General features: G+C 37.1%; 1 protein-coding gene across 2 annotated transcripts in view; it reads left to right on the forward strand.

Moving 5' to 3' along the window:
• MKX (mohawk homeobox) overlaps positions 1–17,794 on the forward strand; it is a 61,608-nt gene that overhangs the window by 9,935 nt on the left and 33,879 nt on the right. For both annotated transcript variants that reach the window (XM_045857961.1, XM_045857962.1), the window contains exons 4-5: positions 2,180–2,333; positions 2,728–3,063. In XM_045857961.1, the coding sequence (XP_045713917.1) occupies positions 2,180–2,333; positions 2,728–3,063 (490 nt within the window). The remainder of the gene's footprint in view (positions 1–2,179; positions 2,334–2,727; positions 3,064–17,794) is intronic.

The raw sequence follows: 17,794 nt of genomic DNA on the forward strand, positions 1-17,794 counted from the left end.
CAGTGTGGGTTGTATCCACAGATCTTAATTTTGAGAGTTGACGAAGATGTTAGGAATCACATATTTTAGATGAAGGGTTTGAAGTTCAGAAAAGTGAGTGTATTATCTCAACTCACACAGCATGTGTTTGACAAATTCAGAACAAGAAACCAGGTCTCTTTCCATTACACCACAGTAACAGGATAATGGGACATTCGTGTGGGTTTGAAGAAGTTAAATGATTAAATCATAATGGTTTATCAACAATTGAATTTGATGGTGGTTGTTAAGATCCATTCAACTGGACAGAATGGAAATTCAGAAAAAGAATGTTCTAAAATTCTTAGTTAGTAGTAATGAGGACTTGGACAAATACCTTGGCCATGACCTGGACAATAGAAAGAGAAATGTATCAAAGAAATGGACCAGGTACTTTGTGCTTCCGTAGCAATAACCCATGTATCACAGTGTTAATTCCCTTCATAGTTTTTCACTGCTGGTCCTTCTGTGTGTACATGGGACACAACGTCCACTCCTAGCACTTACCACCATGGCTAAAGCAAAAGAGCATCTTGATACATGTTTGTTGAATGAAGGGTTCCAGAAGTTCCCTGTCTATAGAGGGTTGGAAAAGACTGAAAATTTGAAGTCAGACTGAATTATGGTAATAACAGCACAGCTTGGCAGGAAGAAAGATTGGTGAAAACTAAGACTTTTGAAATGCCATGGTGAGATATTACCTCATTGTATATAAGTTTAAGGGGACAATTAATCATTGCTTAAGACACAAGGGCAGTAATTTGAATATATATCTAAAGCTTAGGATATATTTTGTGCATATGTATATATAAATAAGCTGGGAAAAAATACCTTGCTTTACCCATAGGGACAAAGAGGAAAAAAACTTTGGCTCTTTTTTTGTTTTTGTTTTTGTTTTTTTTAAGTAGGAATCACCCCAGTTCCATTCAATAATTAGGGCTTGAGCAATATGCAAAAAGTGTGTATTTATAGTACAAATCTGAAAAAAGGAACTTCTGGTGCAAGCATTGCCACATAAACCATTATGGTAATGTGGGGTCATATTCTGGAACAAATTGGCAGAAAGATTCTCTTTCCACATTTTATTCTTTTAAAGGCAAATACCAGCTTCTCAGGTTTTTCATTTATGTGTTCTGATGATAGCCTGGTATTTGGAAAGAAACCTCAAGTACCATTTTTGCCTCTAGAAATTCGGTAGCATCTTATTAAAAAACAATAGAAGCAAATGTCCTTTGTTTGGCAGTGTTCATTTCTTTGGTAGCACTTGACTATTAGGGTAAAGCTGGGCATTATTTGGGCTTTTCTCCCTCAGCTTGTCTGGTTTCTCTGTCTCTGGTTGTTTTGCCAGCTCCTCTTTTATACTCTTACATCATTAATAGCTAGAGGTCTCCATTGGTCCTTGACCTTCTTTTCGTTCTGCCTCTCACAACTTCAGCTATCACCTCTGTGCATTTGACCCAAATCTGTTCTTTCTCTCCTTAAACTGTAAGTTACCATTTTTATTTTCTTGCTTCACATCTCACCTACATGCTAGAAAGTGTTTCCAACTAAACATGCCCCCAAACAAACATATCATTCCATCCTTAAACAATCCTACTTTCTTTCTTTAAATGGCACAGATTTGGTAATTCAAAGTCATCTTTAACTCGTCCCCCTTCCTTACCCACCAGAATGTCTCTGGAACTTGACTTGTCTTTGTTCCTGTGTCCTCTTTATCAGGAACACACTTTTCTAGGTATTACACCTGACATTTTCCTTCAAAGCCTACCTTAAATTTTTCATGAAGTCTTGAGTCATGTATAAAAGTATCCTTTCTTTCCTTTGGAGTCCTGTATAGTTTTATTGTAATGCATCTTAAGCCACTCTTTCCTATATCAGACTTGTCTGTATATTCTCCTACCTCTCTTATTAGACTGAAAATTTGATGGCAAGACATCTTCATTTTTTCTGTTCCCCAGATACAGTAAGTGCTCAATCTCTGTGCTAAGCACTCAACATATTTGTTGAACGAATGAACAAGTGGATTGAGTGTCCAGTGCTGTTATGCCATAAGAATATTTAGTGGTGAGAGATACTGAGAGAGGCTTAGGTCCTGTGTGGGAAAGTAATTGTATGGTGGATAATTTTTATGTTTTGTTAATTGAAAAATAATACTTTTTAGGTGTCAAATTGGTTTGCTAATGCAAGACGTCGACTTAAGAATACTGTTCGACAGCCAGATTTAAGCTGGGCATTAAGAATAAAGTTGTACAACAAGTATGTTCAAGGAAATGCTGAGCGGCTTAGTGTAAGCAGTGATGATTCGTGTTCCGAAGGTTTGTTCATATTTTTATTTTGCTTTCTTAGCTTTGCCTCAATTGCTATTTTTAAGGTCAATCCCACAAAATATAATGGTGCCATAGCAGTTCTTTTTTCACTTTTATGGTACTATAAATGACCACCAGGAGGATGGCTGTTTCCTCTTATTTATAATTTATTGTGTGTCAGAATGACATTTTCTGTGAAATTCATTAAAATTAAAATACCATAGAGAGAGATCACATAGATTCCTGCTTTTCTTTGCCCCAAAATTAATCTTGAATATCAAAGTTAGTTTTATACACTTCAAATATTCTTTCTTTACATTTATTGTTAATGATTAAACATACCAATTGGGTGGCTGGGGGAAAGTACATGGGCGTCCTACCTACTGATATTTTTCCCCCTTAGATGGAGAAAACCCTCCAAGAAGCCACATGAACGAAGGGGGCTATAATAATCCGGTCCACCATCCTGTGATTAAAAATGAGAGCTCAGTCATAAAGGCTGGAGTGAGGCCAGAGTCACAGGCCAATGAGGACTACGTGTCACCCCCCAAATACAAGAGCAGCTTATTGAACCGTTACCTTAATGACTCTTTGAGACATGTCATGGCCACAAATGCTGCCATGATGGGAAAGACAAGGCAAAGGAACCATTCGGGATCTTTTAGTTCCAATGAATTTGAGGAAGAGTTAGTGTCTCCTTCATCATCAGAAACCGAAGGGAACTTCGTTTATCGCACAGGTAAGTCTGTGCCTTTTCTGACCTCTTGTTTAAAACCATTAAAACTGTAAGCAGGGGCATTGATTTCAACAGGTATTAAGTCATAGTTTTTATTGCTTTTGTATCAAATTATTCACATATTGCCTATAATTAGGTTTTAAAGCTTTCGATTTGGTTTTAATTACCAGAGATGCTTGTAGTAGATGATGGAAAATTTTCATTCTTAATAAAAATGATAAGAATATTTATTCTTAATAATAAATTTTAATCTTAATGATAAACATTCTTAGATGATACATATATTGGCCCTTATTAATAGATTTTAGTGGAGGAATGTTCTGGATTCCATCTTTAGACATGAGAATTCTTTATATCCCATATTTTTCTAAAATTCTTTTATTGCTAATAATGGTGGGAAATAAACACAAATTAGCATGGGTACCAAGACTTTGGTGATAGAACATTATAGGTCTGGCTTAAACTGCTTTGGAAATTTTACTTTTATTTCAGAAATAATGAACTGATTACTACCTGTCCAAAACAGTCAGAGGGAGAAGTAAATTTGGTAAAATTTTCTATCTTTACTTCAGTTCCTAGAGAGCTTTGATCACAGAGTGTTCGAGCAAGTAGATTCAGAACAAAGGACATGTGTAACCTATATCTGGTATACATAGCGTCCATGTCCTGAAAATGCCAACAAATGAGGTTTAAAAATGTTAGAAATAAAGGTAACTTCAGAAGCATCCTGTCCAGCCACATTATGTCATAAATAAGAAAACCCAGACTAAGAACACACAGCTAGTTTATTCTTGTGCAGATCAGTAGTGCAGCTGAGCTAGCACAACAGGTTGGAAGGATGCAACTGCTACCAGACTACTATTACTGTTATTATTACACATTCTAATGTAGCTACTACTCAACTTTATATTACATATACTGCTACCATCATTGATTGAGTAGTCATGATATGCTAGGCTCTATGCTAAATGCTACACAAATGTTACTACATTTACTCCTTAGCATATCAGGAAGCCTGATGGGTGTCCCATAGGGCTTTATAAAACAATTTAAATTTGGTTTGTTTAATAAAACCTTCACATTATCTAGCCAGAAATCAAGTGTCTACAAAGTATACAAGATACATTATCTTTGAGGATTCAGAGGAAAATCCAAATATACTTTTAAAGACTTAATCTCATTTTTGTTTTTGTCTCTAATTCCAACAATGAAAATAACTCCAAATGGTCTTAAATACAAAAATAGTCTTATAAATAATGATTGAGTCTAGGAAGAAGTTATAAGATGCAATAAAAGACTATTTAGCTGATAAATAAAATTTAAAACTACATAGTAACACCTAGCAAATATGACCAGAGAGGAACTACAATGTAACTTAGAGCTTTATGAATGCTAATTTACAGAGGAAGGAAAATAAGTCATACAAGGACAGGTAATTGAGAAGAATATTTTTAAAAATATAAAATGTGAAGCTAAAAGATAGATAAATAAATCAAGAGTTGACTCTTTGAAAGCAATAGTAAAAGAAATAAGCAAAAATTAACACTAGGTAAAGTTGGAAATGGGAAAGAAGATCTAGCAATCAATATGTTTGGTACTAAACAAAAATATTTTAAATTATGATAAAATACTATGAGCAATTGTTGACAAGGTACTGTATACAAATGTGTGGATAAAATGAATAGGTATTATCCACATAGATTAAATTATGGACTCATAATGAGAAAAGTTTTAAATCACCACTAATTAAGGAAAAATAAAGGTTTTTTAGTAAATCCAATTCCCAAAACACATGACTTCATAGGCTCATTGGATTTATTTCAAACTTTGAAGAAATCATTTTCATGCTTTATACATTTTTTGGTCTGAAACATATAAAAATATGGGAAATATTGGCCCTGGCCAGGCAGCTCAGTTGGTTAGAGCGTCGTCTTGATACACCAAGGTTGCCAGTTTGATCCCTGGTCAGGGCACATACAAGAATCAACCAATGAATGGATAAGTAAGTGGAACAGTAAATCAATGCTTCTCTCAATACATACACACGTATAATATGTATAATCTTAGTTTTTAACAATGTGAATGTTATCCAAATCCCAAACTAGATTAAGATAGCATAAAAGTCAAAATTTTTATTTTGACTATGAAACAACATGGGAAATGTGATGTTAAGTGAAAACAATTTAAAATTGTGGAAACACCAAATATAATTATGATGATACAAATGTGTATAGACAAAGACAAAAAAGATTTTTGGAAACAATGAAAATTAATTTTGATGAGATAATTGAAGGCCTATTATTTTTAAAAATTTCTTTCTGTTGCTCAGTAAAAGCAAGGTCATATGTCTGTGAAATTTACCCAGTGTAATGAGTCTTCTTAAAATGCATGCTTTTTTTCAGAGGTAACAAAATAAAAACATCAAAGCAGGAATACATGCCTGTATAGTTGATGCTTTTCTAAGTTAAATATCATGGCCATTTATTTTTATTAAAGCATTCCAATGGACTATTCATGTGCCAAGTTCTATTTTTAAATTAAAACTTATTTTTTAGTTGTGCAACCAAATGAGAAAGCAGCCTAGACACGTCAACTTCTGGGTTTTCATGCATGTTTATAAACTTGAGAAGGACAGAATACATTTTGGGGTTTTGTGGGTGGAGAATTAAGAAAGACTGCTACATTTCAGACCAAAACAACACATGGCTGTCTGCTAAGACTGAGTGACAGCCTCAGTATGACTGAAGCCGGGTTAGCACTCAGGCACGAATGGCAGAACAGGGGATTTCAGTAAATGCTTTCTGAGCAACTGCTATGGTTTTCTCTGGCATGCAGACTCACTCTGAATTCCTTCAGTTCCTTCTGGTTTTACTTTCTTTCCTCACCTAAAAAGAAATCTTCTAAGTCTGGTATTAATACCACACCCCTTCCCAGTTCTAGAGTAGTGCAAGGATTTCAAATTTTAAATTCTTTTCCGAGAAACGATTGCCTTTAATTACAATCTATTAGTTTATTGGTGCCAAGAAACTTATCTATTTTCCACCCATTTTTGTAAAAGAGTTGTTCTCTCATAATGCATTGTAAAGGAATGGGTGTATGGGATGGGAGGACAATGTGTCACTGAATTTCACTTCACTGGTTCTTCCTTGGTTCTGGCAGGGAGAAGCCTGGAAGGATATAAAGTAGATACAAACATGTTTTTATTGATTTCATCGATTTTCCATAGGCATTAAATATTTCTCTGTAATCTGCAGTCTCCCACATCATGCACAAAAAAATGTTCTTTTTTTTTTAGGAGCATAGTAAATATTGGTTACTTATATAACAATAAATATTGGTTAAAACATTTCTGACTGCAGCAATTATAACATTATAACTAATCAGAATTGTTAAGGTCATTGCTTGTAAATAAAATTAAGTAATACTCAAGAGAATTTAGTCAGTGCTGTTTGTTGAGTTAATTCATCTAAATTAAAATTATAATCCATTTTCACTATGTTAGGTTAACAGATGGTAGTTTTCAGGTATTCGATAGAGTGAATTCCTATTACAAACTGACCTCCATGCCTCTAGCCCATAGGTGGGTTTGCTCTAAGGTGTCAGGACAAGGGCTCTACCCATCACATCCATCTCCATTCTTGTTGAATCAATGCGGGTAGTCTCCACGTGGGACCACCCATGAAGGAGCCATCTGCCACCTGTGCCACCTTACAAAGTCTTAGGTGGAGCCTTTCCAAACTTGGATTAGAGTCTGATTTGCCTTCAAACACAAGCCTATCACATTTATTTCTTTGCTGAAGGAAAGGGGAGACATTTCTGAGAAGTGTACTGATAGGGAAAATCAGGCATGTCTTTTTAAAAAATTTTATTTATTAATTTTAGAGAGAGAGGAACATTTATTTGTTGTTCCACTTATTTGTGCATTCATTGGTTGATTCTTGTGTGTGCCCTGACTGGGGATTGAACCCACAATCTTGGTGTATCAGGATCCTCTAAACTAAACTACCTGGCCAGACCTCAGGCAAGTCTTAAAATTAGATGTGTGGACTTCCCCTCGTCTTTTACTTGGCTTGAAGACAAATCCCTGTCCTGTTCTTTCTTTCTTGCAGCTCACAAATGATCAACTTTTAAGTGGCTAGTACATTTTGAACCCTGCTGATCTGCCAGCATATAATTCATTTTTAATGTATTTTATTGATTATGGTATTACAGTTCTCCCGATTGTTTCCCTTTGCCTCCCACTCCATCCAGCATCCCCCATTCCCTCAGGCAATTCCTACACCATTGTTCACGTCCACGGGTCATGGGTGGGTTCATTGGCTACTCCATTTCCTATAATGTATCTTAAATCCCTGTGACTATTCTGTAACTACCTTTTTATACTTCTTAAGCCCCTCATCTCTTCACCCACCTCTCTCATCTGGTAACCAGCAGAACGCTCTCCATATCCATGATTCTGTCTCTGTTGTTCTTGTTTGCTTAGTTTGTTTTTAAGATTCAATTGTTGATAGAGTTGTATTATTTTGCCATTTTATTGTTCATAGTTTTGATCTTCTTTTTTTTTAAATAAGTTCCTTTAACATTTCATACAATAATGGTTTAGTTATAATGAACTCCTTTAGTTTTTTCCTTATTTGGGAAGCTCTTTATCTGCCCTTTGATTCTAAATGATATCTTTGCTGGGTAGAGCAATCTTGGCTGTAGGTCACTACTTTTCATGACTTTGAATATTTCTTGAGAATCCCTTCTAGCCTGCAAAGTTTCTTTTGAGAAATCAACTGAGAGTCTTATGGGAACTCCCCTGTAGGTAACTAACTGCTTTTCTCTTGCTGCTTTTAAGATTCGCTTTCTATTTAACATTTGGCATTTTAGTTATGTCCTGGAGTGGGTCTCTTTGCATCCATCTTGTTTGGTACTTTCTGTGCTTTCTGGACTTGCATGTCTTCACCAAATTAGGGAAGTTTTCTATCATGATTTTCTTCAAAAAGATTTCCAATTTCTTGTTCTTTCTCTTCTCCTCCTGGCATGCCTATGATGCAAATGTGGGACCTATTAAAGTTGTCCCAGAGGCTGCTTATACTATCCTCACTTTTTGGGGTTCTTTTTTCTTCTTGTGTTTCTGATTTGTTGTTTTTTGTTGCCTTGTGTTCCATATCATTGATTTGATTCTCAGCCTCATCCACTCTACTATTGTTTCCCTGTAAATTGTTCTTTATTTCAATTAGTGTATTCTTCATTTTTGACTGGATGTTTTTATGCTGTTGAGGTCCTCACTAAGTTCCTTGAGCAGCCTTATAACCTCTGTTTTGAACTCTGCATCTGATAGGCTGCTTATCTCCATTTCATGTAGCTCTTTTTCTAGAGCTTTGATCTATTCTTTCATTTGGACTATGTTGCTTTATCTCCTCATTTTTGGCAGCCTCCCTGTGTTTGTTTTTATGTATTAGGTAGAGCTGCTTCGACTCTGTGTCTTGGTAGTGTGGCCTAATGTAGTAGGTGTCCTGTAGGGTCCAGTGATACAACTTCCCTTATCACCAAAGCTGGGTGCTCAAGGTGTGCCCTTCATATGGGCTGAGTACACCTTCTGCTTGTAGTTGAACTTTGGTTGCTGTTGGCAGGTCAATTAGAGGGATTTACCCAGACCAGTCAGCTCCAAAGACTGGCTATGACCACTGACCACCAGCCTCAACCCTTTGTGGAGAATCAGTTGTAGCAGGGCAGGGTGGTGGTGCTCCATCATGGTCTGTAGCTGCCAACTGCATGCGCTGGCCCTGGGAAGGTAGTTTAGGCCAAGGTCAGCACCTTGTCCTGCCCTGAGTTATGAAGGCGACCCTGCTTGAGTTATTAAGCAGTCTGAGATGGCTGCTACTTTTGGTGGGCTTGGAGATTCCCAGGCAGAGGCCTGTGAATCTTGGCTGGCTGCTGCTAGTGCCAGGCCTAGGACTCACTGAGACAAGCTTTTGGTTGTTTGAGAAGATTTAGGAAGTTGTGAAGCATGAGCCAAGACCAGCCATTCATATGGAAAAGCATCTTGGGTAGGCCTGGGTCTCTGGGCATCTCCAAGTCAGGTCAAACAGTGTAAGCCAGGTTGATGGATATGATTGATAGCCAGACATGGCTTGTGCCTGTCAGCTTTGTGGCTCTGTGGAGGGAGGGTTTAGAAAAGGGAAAAGACCTTGGCTCACTTTGATGCCAGACACTTCAGTTTCTCCCTGTCTACCACCGGTGCCTTTCAGGCTGCTATCCCAGTGCTGGAGCTCGGAAGAGGTGAGTCTGAGTAGATGAGTCCATGTGTGGGTCCTTTAAAAAAAACTGCTTGGAGCTCCAGAAGTTTCTTCCACTGACTCAATCCCTGCAGGTTTTTGCAGCCAGAAGCTGTAGGGACTTATCTTCCTGGAACTGGAACCCTGGGCTGGGAAGCCTAGTGTGGGTCTGAGACTCCTTTCTCCCAAGATATCCCTCACGAATTTTTATCTACCACACATGGGTGAGGGACCAGCCTATTCCATATCTGTGCCCCTCCTAACAGTCTGGATGGATGTGGTTTCTTTAATTTCATGGCTTTCAGACTTCCATTCAACTTGATTTCTGATGGTTCTGAGAGATGGCAGTTCTACATTTTAGTTGTATTTTGATGTGGTTATGTGAAGAGGCAAGCCATGTCTGCCTACACCACCATCTTGACTAAAAGTCCACATGGGATTCATAAATATAACCTGCTTCTGCAAGACTGAATGTTTAAACTTCATCTTGTTAAACTGTCTAAAATCCCTCTTAATATTTTACATCTGTTGTTGCAAAATCATATAGGCAGATGGGATTCTTTTCTTGGTAAGTGTGAATTAATCAGATTAGCTTCCCCTCTACTTGACGGAAGTGAATATCCCTGAAGAAAGGGAGATTTTGACCGAGAGAAGACAGGTCATTTATTTGGTACCTGGAAGACTTTGGGAGGTAGAGTCCATTTGGATGACTTGCCACATTTGGAGCAAATGAGAGAATGAAGCATTTTGGTTATTGAAGAAAGAGGAACTAGGAAGTAGAATGAAATCTGGGAGAATGACAAAGGCTAAATACCATTTCCAAACATTTTTCTTGGCTAACAACTCCTTTGAATAAAAAATGGTGACTTTCTGATAGCCTTTTAAGAAAGGGTCTGTTCTCCTGGCTGGTGTGGGTCAGTGGATAAAGCTCCTACCTGTGAACCAAGGAGTGGCTGGTTCGATTCCCAGTCTAGGGCACATGCCTGGGTTGAAGGCCAGGTCCCCAGCAGGGGGTGTGTGAGTGGCAACCACACATTAATATTTCTCTCTTTCTCTTCCTCCCATCCTTCTCCTCTGTCTAAAAATAAATAAATAAAATCTTTTTCAAAAAAGGGGTTTTTCTAATTACTTATTTCAAAGCAGTAATGTTTTAGATGAGATTTCTAGAAATTCCGACCTTTGAATAAGCATGGGATTACTATAGAATTATAAACATTTAAGCATTGTTCTAAACACCACAGATTTTTTAATGTCAGCGGTTTTGGTGGGAAAACACATACACATCATACACATGGATTAGTTCTAAAATTAAAATTAGGTTTTTGAAAAATAAATATTTTATGGATATATTTGCAAAATTTAAGTGAAATTTTTCTGTATTCTACCTACTATTAAAAATTGAGAGATTAACTGCAGTCAAAAATAAAAAGGAGAACAAATGTTGGCATGAGCAGTTGCTGACTCCTTCAGGGGTTAGCGTCTCATTTATTTTCTTTGTTTTCTGGTATCGTGTGACAGCCTTCCAAAACCTAACTGCAGATGCTGAGACTCACAGTCCCATTCGACAATGTGACTTACAAACAAACTGAAGTATACGGCGGCTCAGTTAACAAAATGTACGCATTTTTAGGGTTGTGTTTAATCCTGACCTTGATCAGCCTTTTATGTTGTATTTCCTCCATGTGGCACCTGAAAATGATATAACACTGACTATATTTGTGTGAATGTAGACAATTTTCTGGAAATGAAGTTGTATCTTCTCTCATGCTGATTCTCACTGCCTTGTACATACTAAAAGTTTGTTGAGGCCCTGAAATGGTGTTTTATTCATTTTTATAGTCCCCTTATCCCTTAGTATGGTATTTTTTACATATTTGCTCCATAACTGTCTCTTAAATGAAGGAGCTAGTGTTTTCATGAGTCCGTCTGTTAAGTCATAGGAGACATTTTAATGTGTATGTTGATCTCTGCGAACATGGCAAGAGAAAGAAAATGGTCCTAAATAACTTTTAAGTGGGTCAAAAAGAAAAAGCAAATACAAGAAGTTAAAACCAGAGGAAGAAAATTAAACAAAATGAAGCTTGAAATCTTAAACAAAATGTTTAAGAGATTAAAAAGAAAAAAATTAGGAGATATAAAATGAAACTAAAAAGATTGTTAAGTAAAAGAGTGACTTTTAAGAAAATACAAGGGTGATCAAATCCACCAGAGAATACAAAGTATAGCATAGGAGAAAAAACAGTGGAACCTTAGTGATTTTGACTTCACTGATGGTGTTCACTGTGGATATTTAGGACACAACCCCATAGGCAAGACCTAAGAAACAAAGCACGGAGTTGGACCCATGGATTTAAACCTTTCTGCGTATTCACCCTCAGAGTTGGCATGACAGCTGTGACTTTTTCAGAATGACTATTTTTAATCATATGGTAGAAATGGAGACAGCCTATGCAGAAATTTTACATTTTCTTTCTCCTATTCATGTGAAAGTAAAGATCCCATACATTTTACACATTTTCCTGTAAAAAACAAGTTTATCAATTTGAAATTTTGACTCTGCAGGGCATTTTCTATATTCTGGCATTACTGCATACTGGCATTCAATCAATTGTAATTGATTTCCTGACACTCTGTGCATTTCAAACTTGCTAGAGCGGTCAGTCGTATCCTGGTGCAATTTCATAGAAGTGCTTGTTCATGTCACTATATTTAAGGCTGTGTCAGTGTTTCCATTCAGAGACTTTTTTCATTCCCTAGGGCTTCTAAATAAGTCATAAAAATTCAAGCCAGACTCAAAGTTGGCATAAAAGGGCCTTTTTCCCCTTCTCCTATGTATAAAGAATATAAGTGCATAACTCCCCCTAATTCTAAATTTAGTTGGGTTTGTAAACTCTTTACACACTGACAAGACCAAATAAGATCTGTTGACACCTCTCCAGTCTGGTACTAAAGAGGTTTTACTTTCTATGAAAATAACAAGGCATTCTGTCTAATGAATATGGAAGTGGTTCCTTTCCTTTCTTTCTTTTTGGGTTGGCCGCAGTTAGTTTCCCCTTCGGCCTCCCTACTTTGTTTCTAAAGTTAAACAGGTACTTTTCTGTGTCAAAATTTGTCTTGTTGATGTGACAAAATTTTTGCTTAAATATGTGTTTTCTTCCAGTTCAGGATTTTGGTACTTTTCAATTTGGAAAGTTTGTTTGCTTGTTTTCTATTAGAAATGATGTAATTTATATTGTGTTTTGGGAAAGGAATATAATAATATTTTTGTTTACTTTGCCCAGGTTCTTTAACAAGACTTGATTCTTGTTTTTGTTTTTGTTTTTTGTTTGTTTTCAGGTTCGATGAAGCAGAGCATGTTTAAATAGTAGCTACATAACGAGCCTTTTCTCCCTTGCTTCTTTGACAGCTTTGTTATCCAAGTTCTCTCATTTTTGTTGTCCTAAAAAGGGCAATAGCCAAGGATTTCATAAATCCAGCAGTGGATTTTAAAGGATTCTCTACTTCAGTCCTTTAGTTTGCAAATTAGGAAATTGCTTTAGGCTCTTCAATAGGTATCATAATTGTTGGGTTTTGGGATCTGAGTGCTGGGCTTGCTTGCAGATGTGATCCTGAACCCCCAGTACAGGAAGCCTGATTGCTTTTGGTAATTTCAGGTATTTAATTGACTTTTACTTAAAAAAATACTTAAATCCTTAGTGTTCAACTTTTGAGAATTTAGGCTAGGTGTGTGTACATTTTTTTAAAAGTCCCTCTTTTAATAGCTGTAGTAGAAATGTCTTCACACGTGTTGATAGACTGTAGGTTGAAACAGGCACACTGTATCTGAGAGACCATCCTAATGAAGACAGGAATGGTTGCAGAAGCTCCCAGACAGTGAATATTCCTGTGGGGGGTGTGTGTGTGTGTGTGAAGTTGCTTAGTAGTAGTAGTAGTAGTAATAGAAATTGAACATAGCTGGGAAAACAAAGTAGCTTGAAAATGACCAGTGGTATCTTTCTTCTGCCTTGTGCACATACTGGAGACATAACAACCCAACTGGAAAGTGTTCTGAGAAGATAAATTAGTCTCAGTTTAAAGCAACAACATCACTCATCGACTTCCAACAATTTTGAGTCTGCCCACTCAGAAAAGCCAGTCATGAACCATTCTTCATACCCAGTAAGGACATTACAGTGCAGGAAACACTAAGGTGTTTCAATGTCAAAATCACCATTAACATTTCTTCAGGTGAAGCGCTTCACTAAATGTACCAAGGAAAAACTAAATTGCAGTTTAGACTTGACTATCTCACAGGTTTGGTTAACACCTGAACGATGGCGCCATGGCCAAGGTGCTCTGACGTGCATGCCACATCTTCCACAGTCACTGGATTGCAGTCAGGTTAACAGTAACCTCTAGCATTGGCTGGTGTGGCTCAGTTGGTTGGAGCGACATCCAGTGAACCAAAGGCTGCAGGATCAGTTCCCCATCAGGGCACATGACTGAGTTGCCATTTGTTCCAGTTGGGATATGTTTGGGGTGACCAGTTGATGTTTCACTCTCACATTGATATTTCTCTCCCCCCTTCTCCTTTCCCCTCTTTTTCTCTTTCAAATGAATAGCCATGTACTCAGATGAGGATTAAAAACAGAAAGGCTCTCTCTCGCCCACTGACTTCAGTGCTTTGGAATATCTTTGTTACAATGACCAAGATGGACATTTTTGGCAGAAAAAATGTATTCCCTTTTTGGTACCATCGTATTCATATATATTTGGATATAATACAGTATATATACTGGACACAGAGGCAATTTTGCCTTTGATAGGTTTCATTTAAATAAAGAGAATAAAATTTCTTCAGATAGTAATTTTAATAGGAATATTTTGGTAATGTAAAATTAAAATGAAAAAACACAAATGAAAATGAAACCTTTGAAACCGCTAAAAGGTAGTCAGTGACAACCGTTCATAAAGTGTGATTTCCAAGAAACAGTTTGCTCTTTGAGTTTTCAGATCGTTGCCTGTATATTTAAAATTTAGAACTGCTAGTCCCTTCAATTGAGCCAGACTCAGGTAATGGTGGACAAAGCTGTCAGTATGGCAGAGACATTCTAAGTGAGAATGCCCTGTTCTGCCAAGACTGTCATTATGACACTAAAATGTACCCTTTTGCTAAGGGCCAAAATTCAGAGCTTCTCCTTCCAGTTTCTACACTAATTTAGACAACAGATGCTGAAAAGGCGAAGTGGTATTCAGGATCATTTCTCACATGGCCTCAGGGCAAGAGGACGGCTACCTGCCAAGAGTGAGAATTCCTTAAATGTTACTGGGTCTTACGTTTCGAAGCGTAAAATCCCTGGCCAAAAGCGGCTTGGTGCCATGTGCCGTTGCTGTGATGTTTTTGCCCAGCATAAAGCTGGGTGGTTGCAATGTTGTGACTGCTGAAGAATCTGCATCGCCGTCGCTTGCTTGCAGCCGAGGCTGAGCGCTGCTGCTGCTGTGCGTTTTCTTTTATCGTAGTTTTGGTTGCACTTATTCTCACTATATATTTTTTCTCCTTTAGTTCTCTTCAGAGCTGAAATTTATCCAGCTGGATCATGAATTTTTTCACAACCTGTCAGTAGTGCAGTTGGTCTTGTTTCAGCTTTTATTGTGTCTCCTGAGTTCCTTTACTTTAGACCTTTTCAGAAATATGGCACCACTTCAGATTTACTCATAACCCATGGGGTCTCCAGTTTATCTAACCTGTATACTTTCGTCTTTTGGAGGATAATTTTTTATTTACTTTTTTCTTAAAATGTACTTTGAAAAGTATAAACATAAATTATCTGGAATAGTAATTCTCAACTATCTTGAAAGGTGTTTGAGTTCTATTTCACAGTTACTATGACTGAAGCAGTAAAATTTAGTTTATAGTTACAATAACTTTCCTTTCATTAGGAAAATATTAAAAAGCTCAATTTTATGATTTCATGACATATTACCAGCCCCCAAATACCATTCCTAATCCCCACCCCTTCACGCACACACTCAGTGAATGCTGAGAGGAAGCTCAGAGAAGAAGCACAGAGATAAAGGAGCTATGCTCTGTTTGACCTCAGCCTGTCTCTAAGGTGCTTTAATTAACATGATAGCTAAAGTCTGCATAGAGGATTGGTTGAAGCCATACCAGTTTAGTCTATATTTTGATTGTAATTAAATTACATTTGATTGAATTTCTTGCTTTATCTGTGGTTTGCTGGGCCCAGATTTTGTCTCCAGTCAGCCTGCTTGTCTGACCTGCAATTTACCCATGTGTAGATTAGGCCACAGAAGTTACAATGCCAAAAGAGGAGAGGTTTGCCTTAGAAATCGGCAGCCCGGGATCCAGCCACAATTGCCAGCAGTTGGATATGTATTTTAAGGCAAGTCACTTTATTAACCAGGACTTCAGTTCCTTTAGCTGTAGAATGAGGGAGTGTGCCAAGATAATCCACAAATACCTTATTGCCTCTGATAATGGGAGATTCTGTGAAATGTGTAGGAAGAGAAGGACACCCACAGTTTACAGAAAACCACAGGTAAATGCATAGCTTGTTATCTCTATTAGAAACAGAACTTGGGCTCTGAGCAACAGAACAGGAACATTTCAAAGGAGCAGTGTGGAGCATGGCAACAGTGGTAGCAGATGAAGGATCCTGACTTAGGTGGCTGAGAAGGGAGGGGCTCATGGTTACATCGGACAACGTATTTTCCCCCAAATTGATAGCCAGTTGTCCCAACGCAATTTACCAAGTACTTCCACCTTTACTTATTGATTCAAAATGCCACCTTTATTACATACTTTCTTTATGTGTATCTATTTCTATATTCTAATGTATTCCATCGAACTTTAAAAATATTTCTGTATCAATAGTATACTGTTTCCATGACTGTAGCTTTACTGTGCATTTTGGCATATGGTAGATGTCTCCTTTTACTTTTCTTTTTTAATCCTCCCTTGCTTGAGGATACAGTCATTGATTTCTAGAGAGAGAGGAAGGAAGAGGGTGAGAGAGAGAGAGACATCAATGTAAAAAGGAAACATTGCTTGGTTTCCTCCCATACATGCCCCAAACTGGGATTGAACTCACAACTTAGCTATGCGCCCTGCCCAGGAATTGAACCCATAACCTTTTGGTGTACAGGATGGCACTCCAACCGAGTCACCTGGCCAGGGCTACTTTCACTTTTTAATAATATCCTCATCTAGGCTCTTGAGTTTACTTTTCAAGTTGAAATTTGGAGTAAGTTGGACAATTATTTAAAAATTATTGGAAATTAGTTTGGGATTGCATTGAATGTATGTATTGGTGTTATCCTTATTATATCAAGTCTTCCCACTCAGAAACATGGTGTATTTCTCCATTTATTCCAGTCATCTTTCATGACACAATACATTTTTAGTTATATTTTTTGTTTATGTTATTACTATTGTCCCAGATTTTCCCTCTTTGTCCCCTTCCACCAGGCCCCTCCCACTCCCTCCGACAATCCCCACACCATTGTCCATGTCCATGGGTCATGCCCGTATGTTCTTTGGATACTATATTCCCTATCCTGTGCTTTACATCTCCATGGCTATTCTGTAACTACCAATTTGTACTTCTTAATCTCTTCACCTTTTTCACCCACCCCCCAATCTTCCCCTTTTACCTGGCAACCATCAAAATGTTCTCTGTATCTATGATTCTGTTTCTGTTCTGCTTCTTTATTTATTTTGTTATTTAGATTCAATTGTTTATGGATATGTATTTATCACCATTTTATTGTTCATATTTTTTATCTTCTTCTTAAATAAGACCCTTTAACATTTCATATATACTGGTTTGGTGATAATAAACTCATTTAGCTTTTTTGGGGGGGAGCTCTCTTTCTTTTTTTGTCTGGGAAACTCTTTATCTGTCCTTCCATTCTAAGAGATAGCTTTGCTGGGTAGCATAATCTTGGTTGTAGGTCCTTGCTTTTCATCACTTTGGATATTTCTTGCCAATCCCTTCTTGCCTGTGAAGTTTCTTTTGAGAAATCAGCTGACAGTCTTATGAGGACTCCCCTATAGGTAACTAACTGCATTTTTCATGCTGCTTTTAAGATTCTTTCTTTGTATTTAACCTTTAGCATTTTAATTATGATGATGACACAATAAATTTTTATAGTTTTCTTTACATAGGGTTTACATATTTCTCATTAACTTAATTACTAGATATTTTATTTTGTTAGTCTTATTTCTATTGTAGATGACTTCTTTGTCACATTTATAATAATTATCACTGATATTTGGAAAATCTGTTGGGTTTTGTATATTTTTCTTACATCCAGTTGGATTGTCAAAGCATACAAACATATACTCTTCAAATAGAAACTCCTCTCTCTCTTTCCCTTCCTGCACTTATTAATTGCATTGACCAGGTTTTCCAAAACAATGCTGAATAATAGAAGTGATGGCAGATATTAAAGGAAATATTTCTTATAAT

Source organism: Phyllostomus hastatus, unplaced genomic scaffold (assembly GCF_019186645.2).
Source record: "Phyllostomus hastatus isolate PE091 unplaced genomic scaffold, TTU_PhHast_1.1 phas_scaffold_1674, whole genome shotgun sequence".
Taxonomy (NCBI): domain Eukaryota; kingdom Metazoa; phylum Chordata; class Mammalia; order Chiroptera; family Phyllostomidae; genus Phyllostomus; species Phyllostomus hastatus.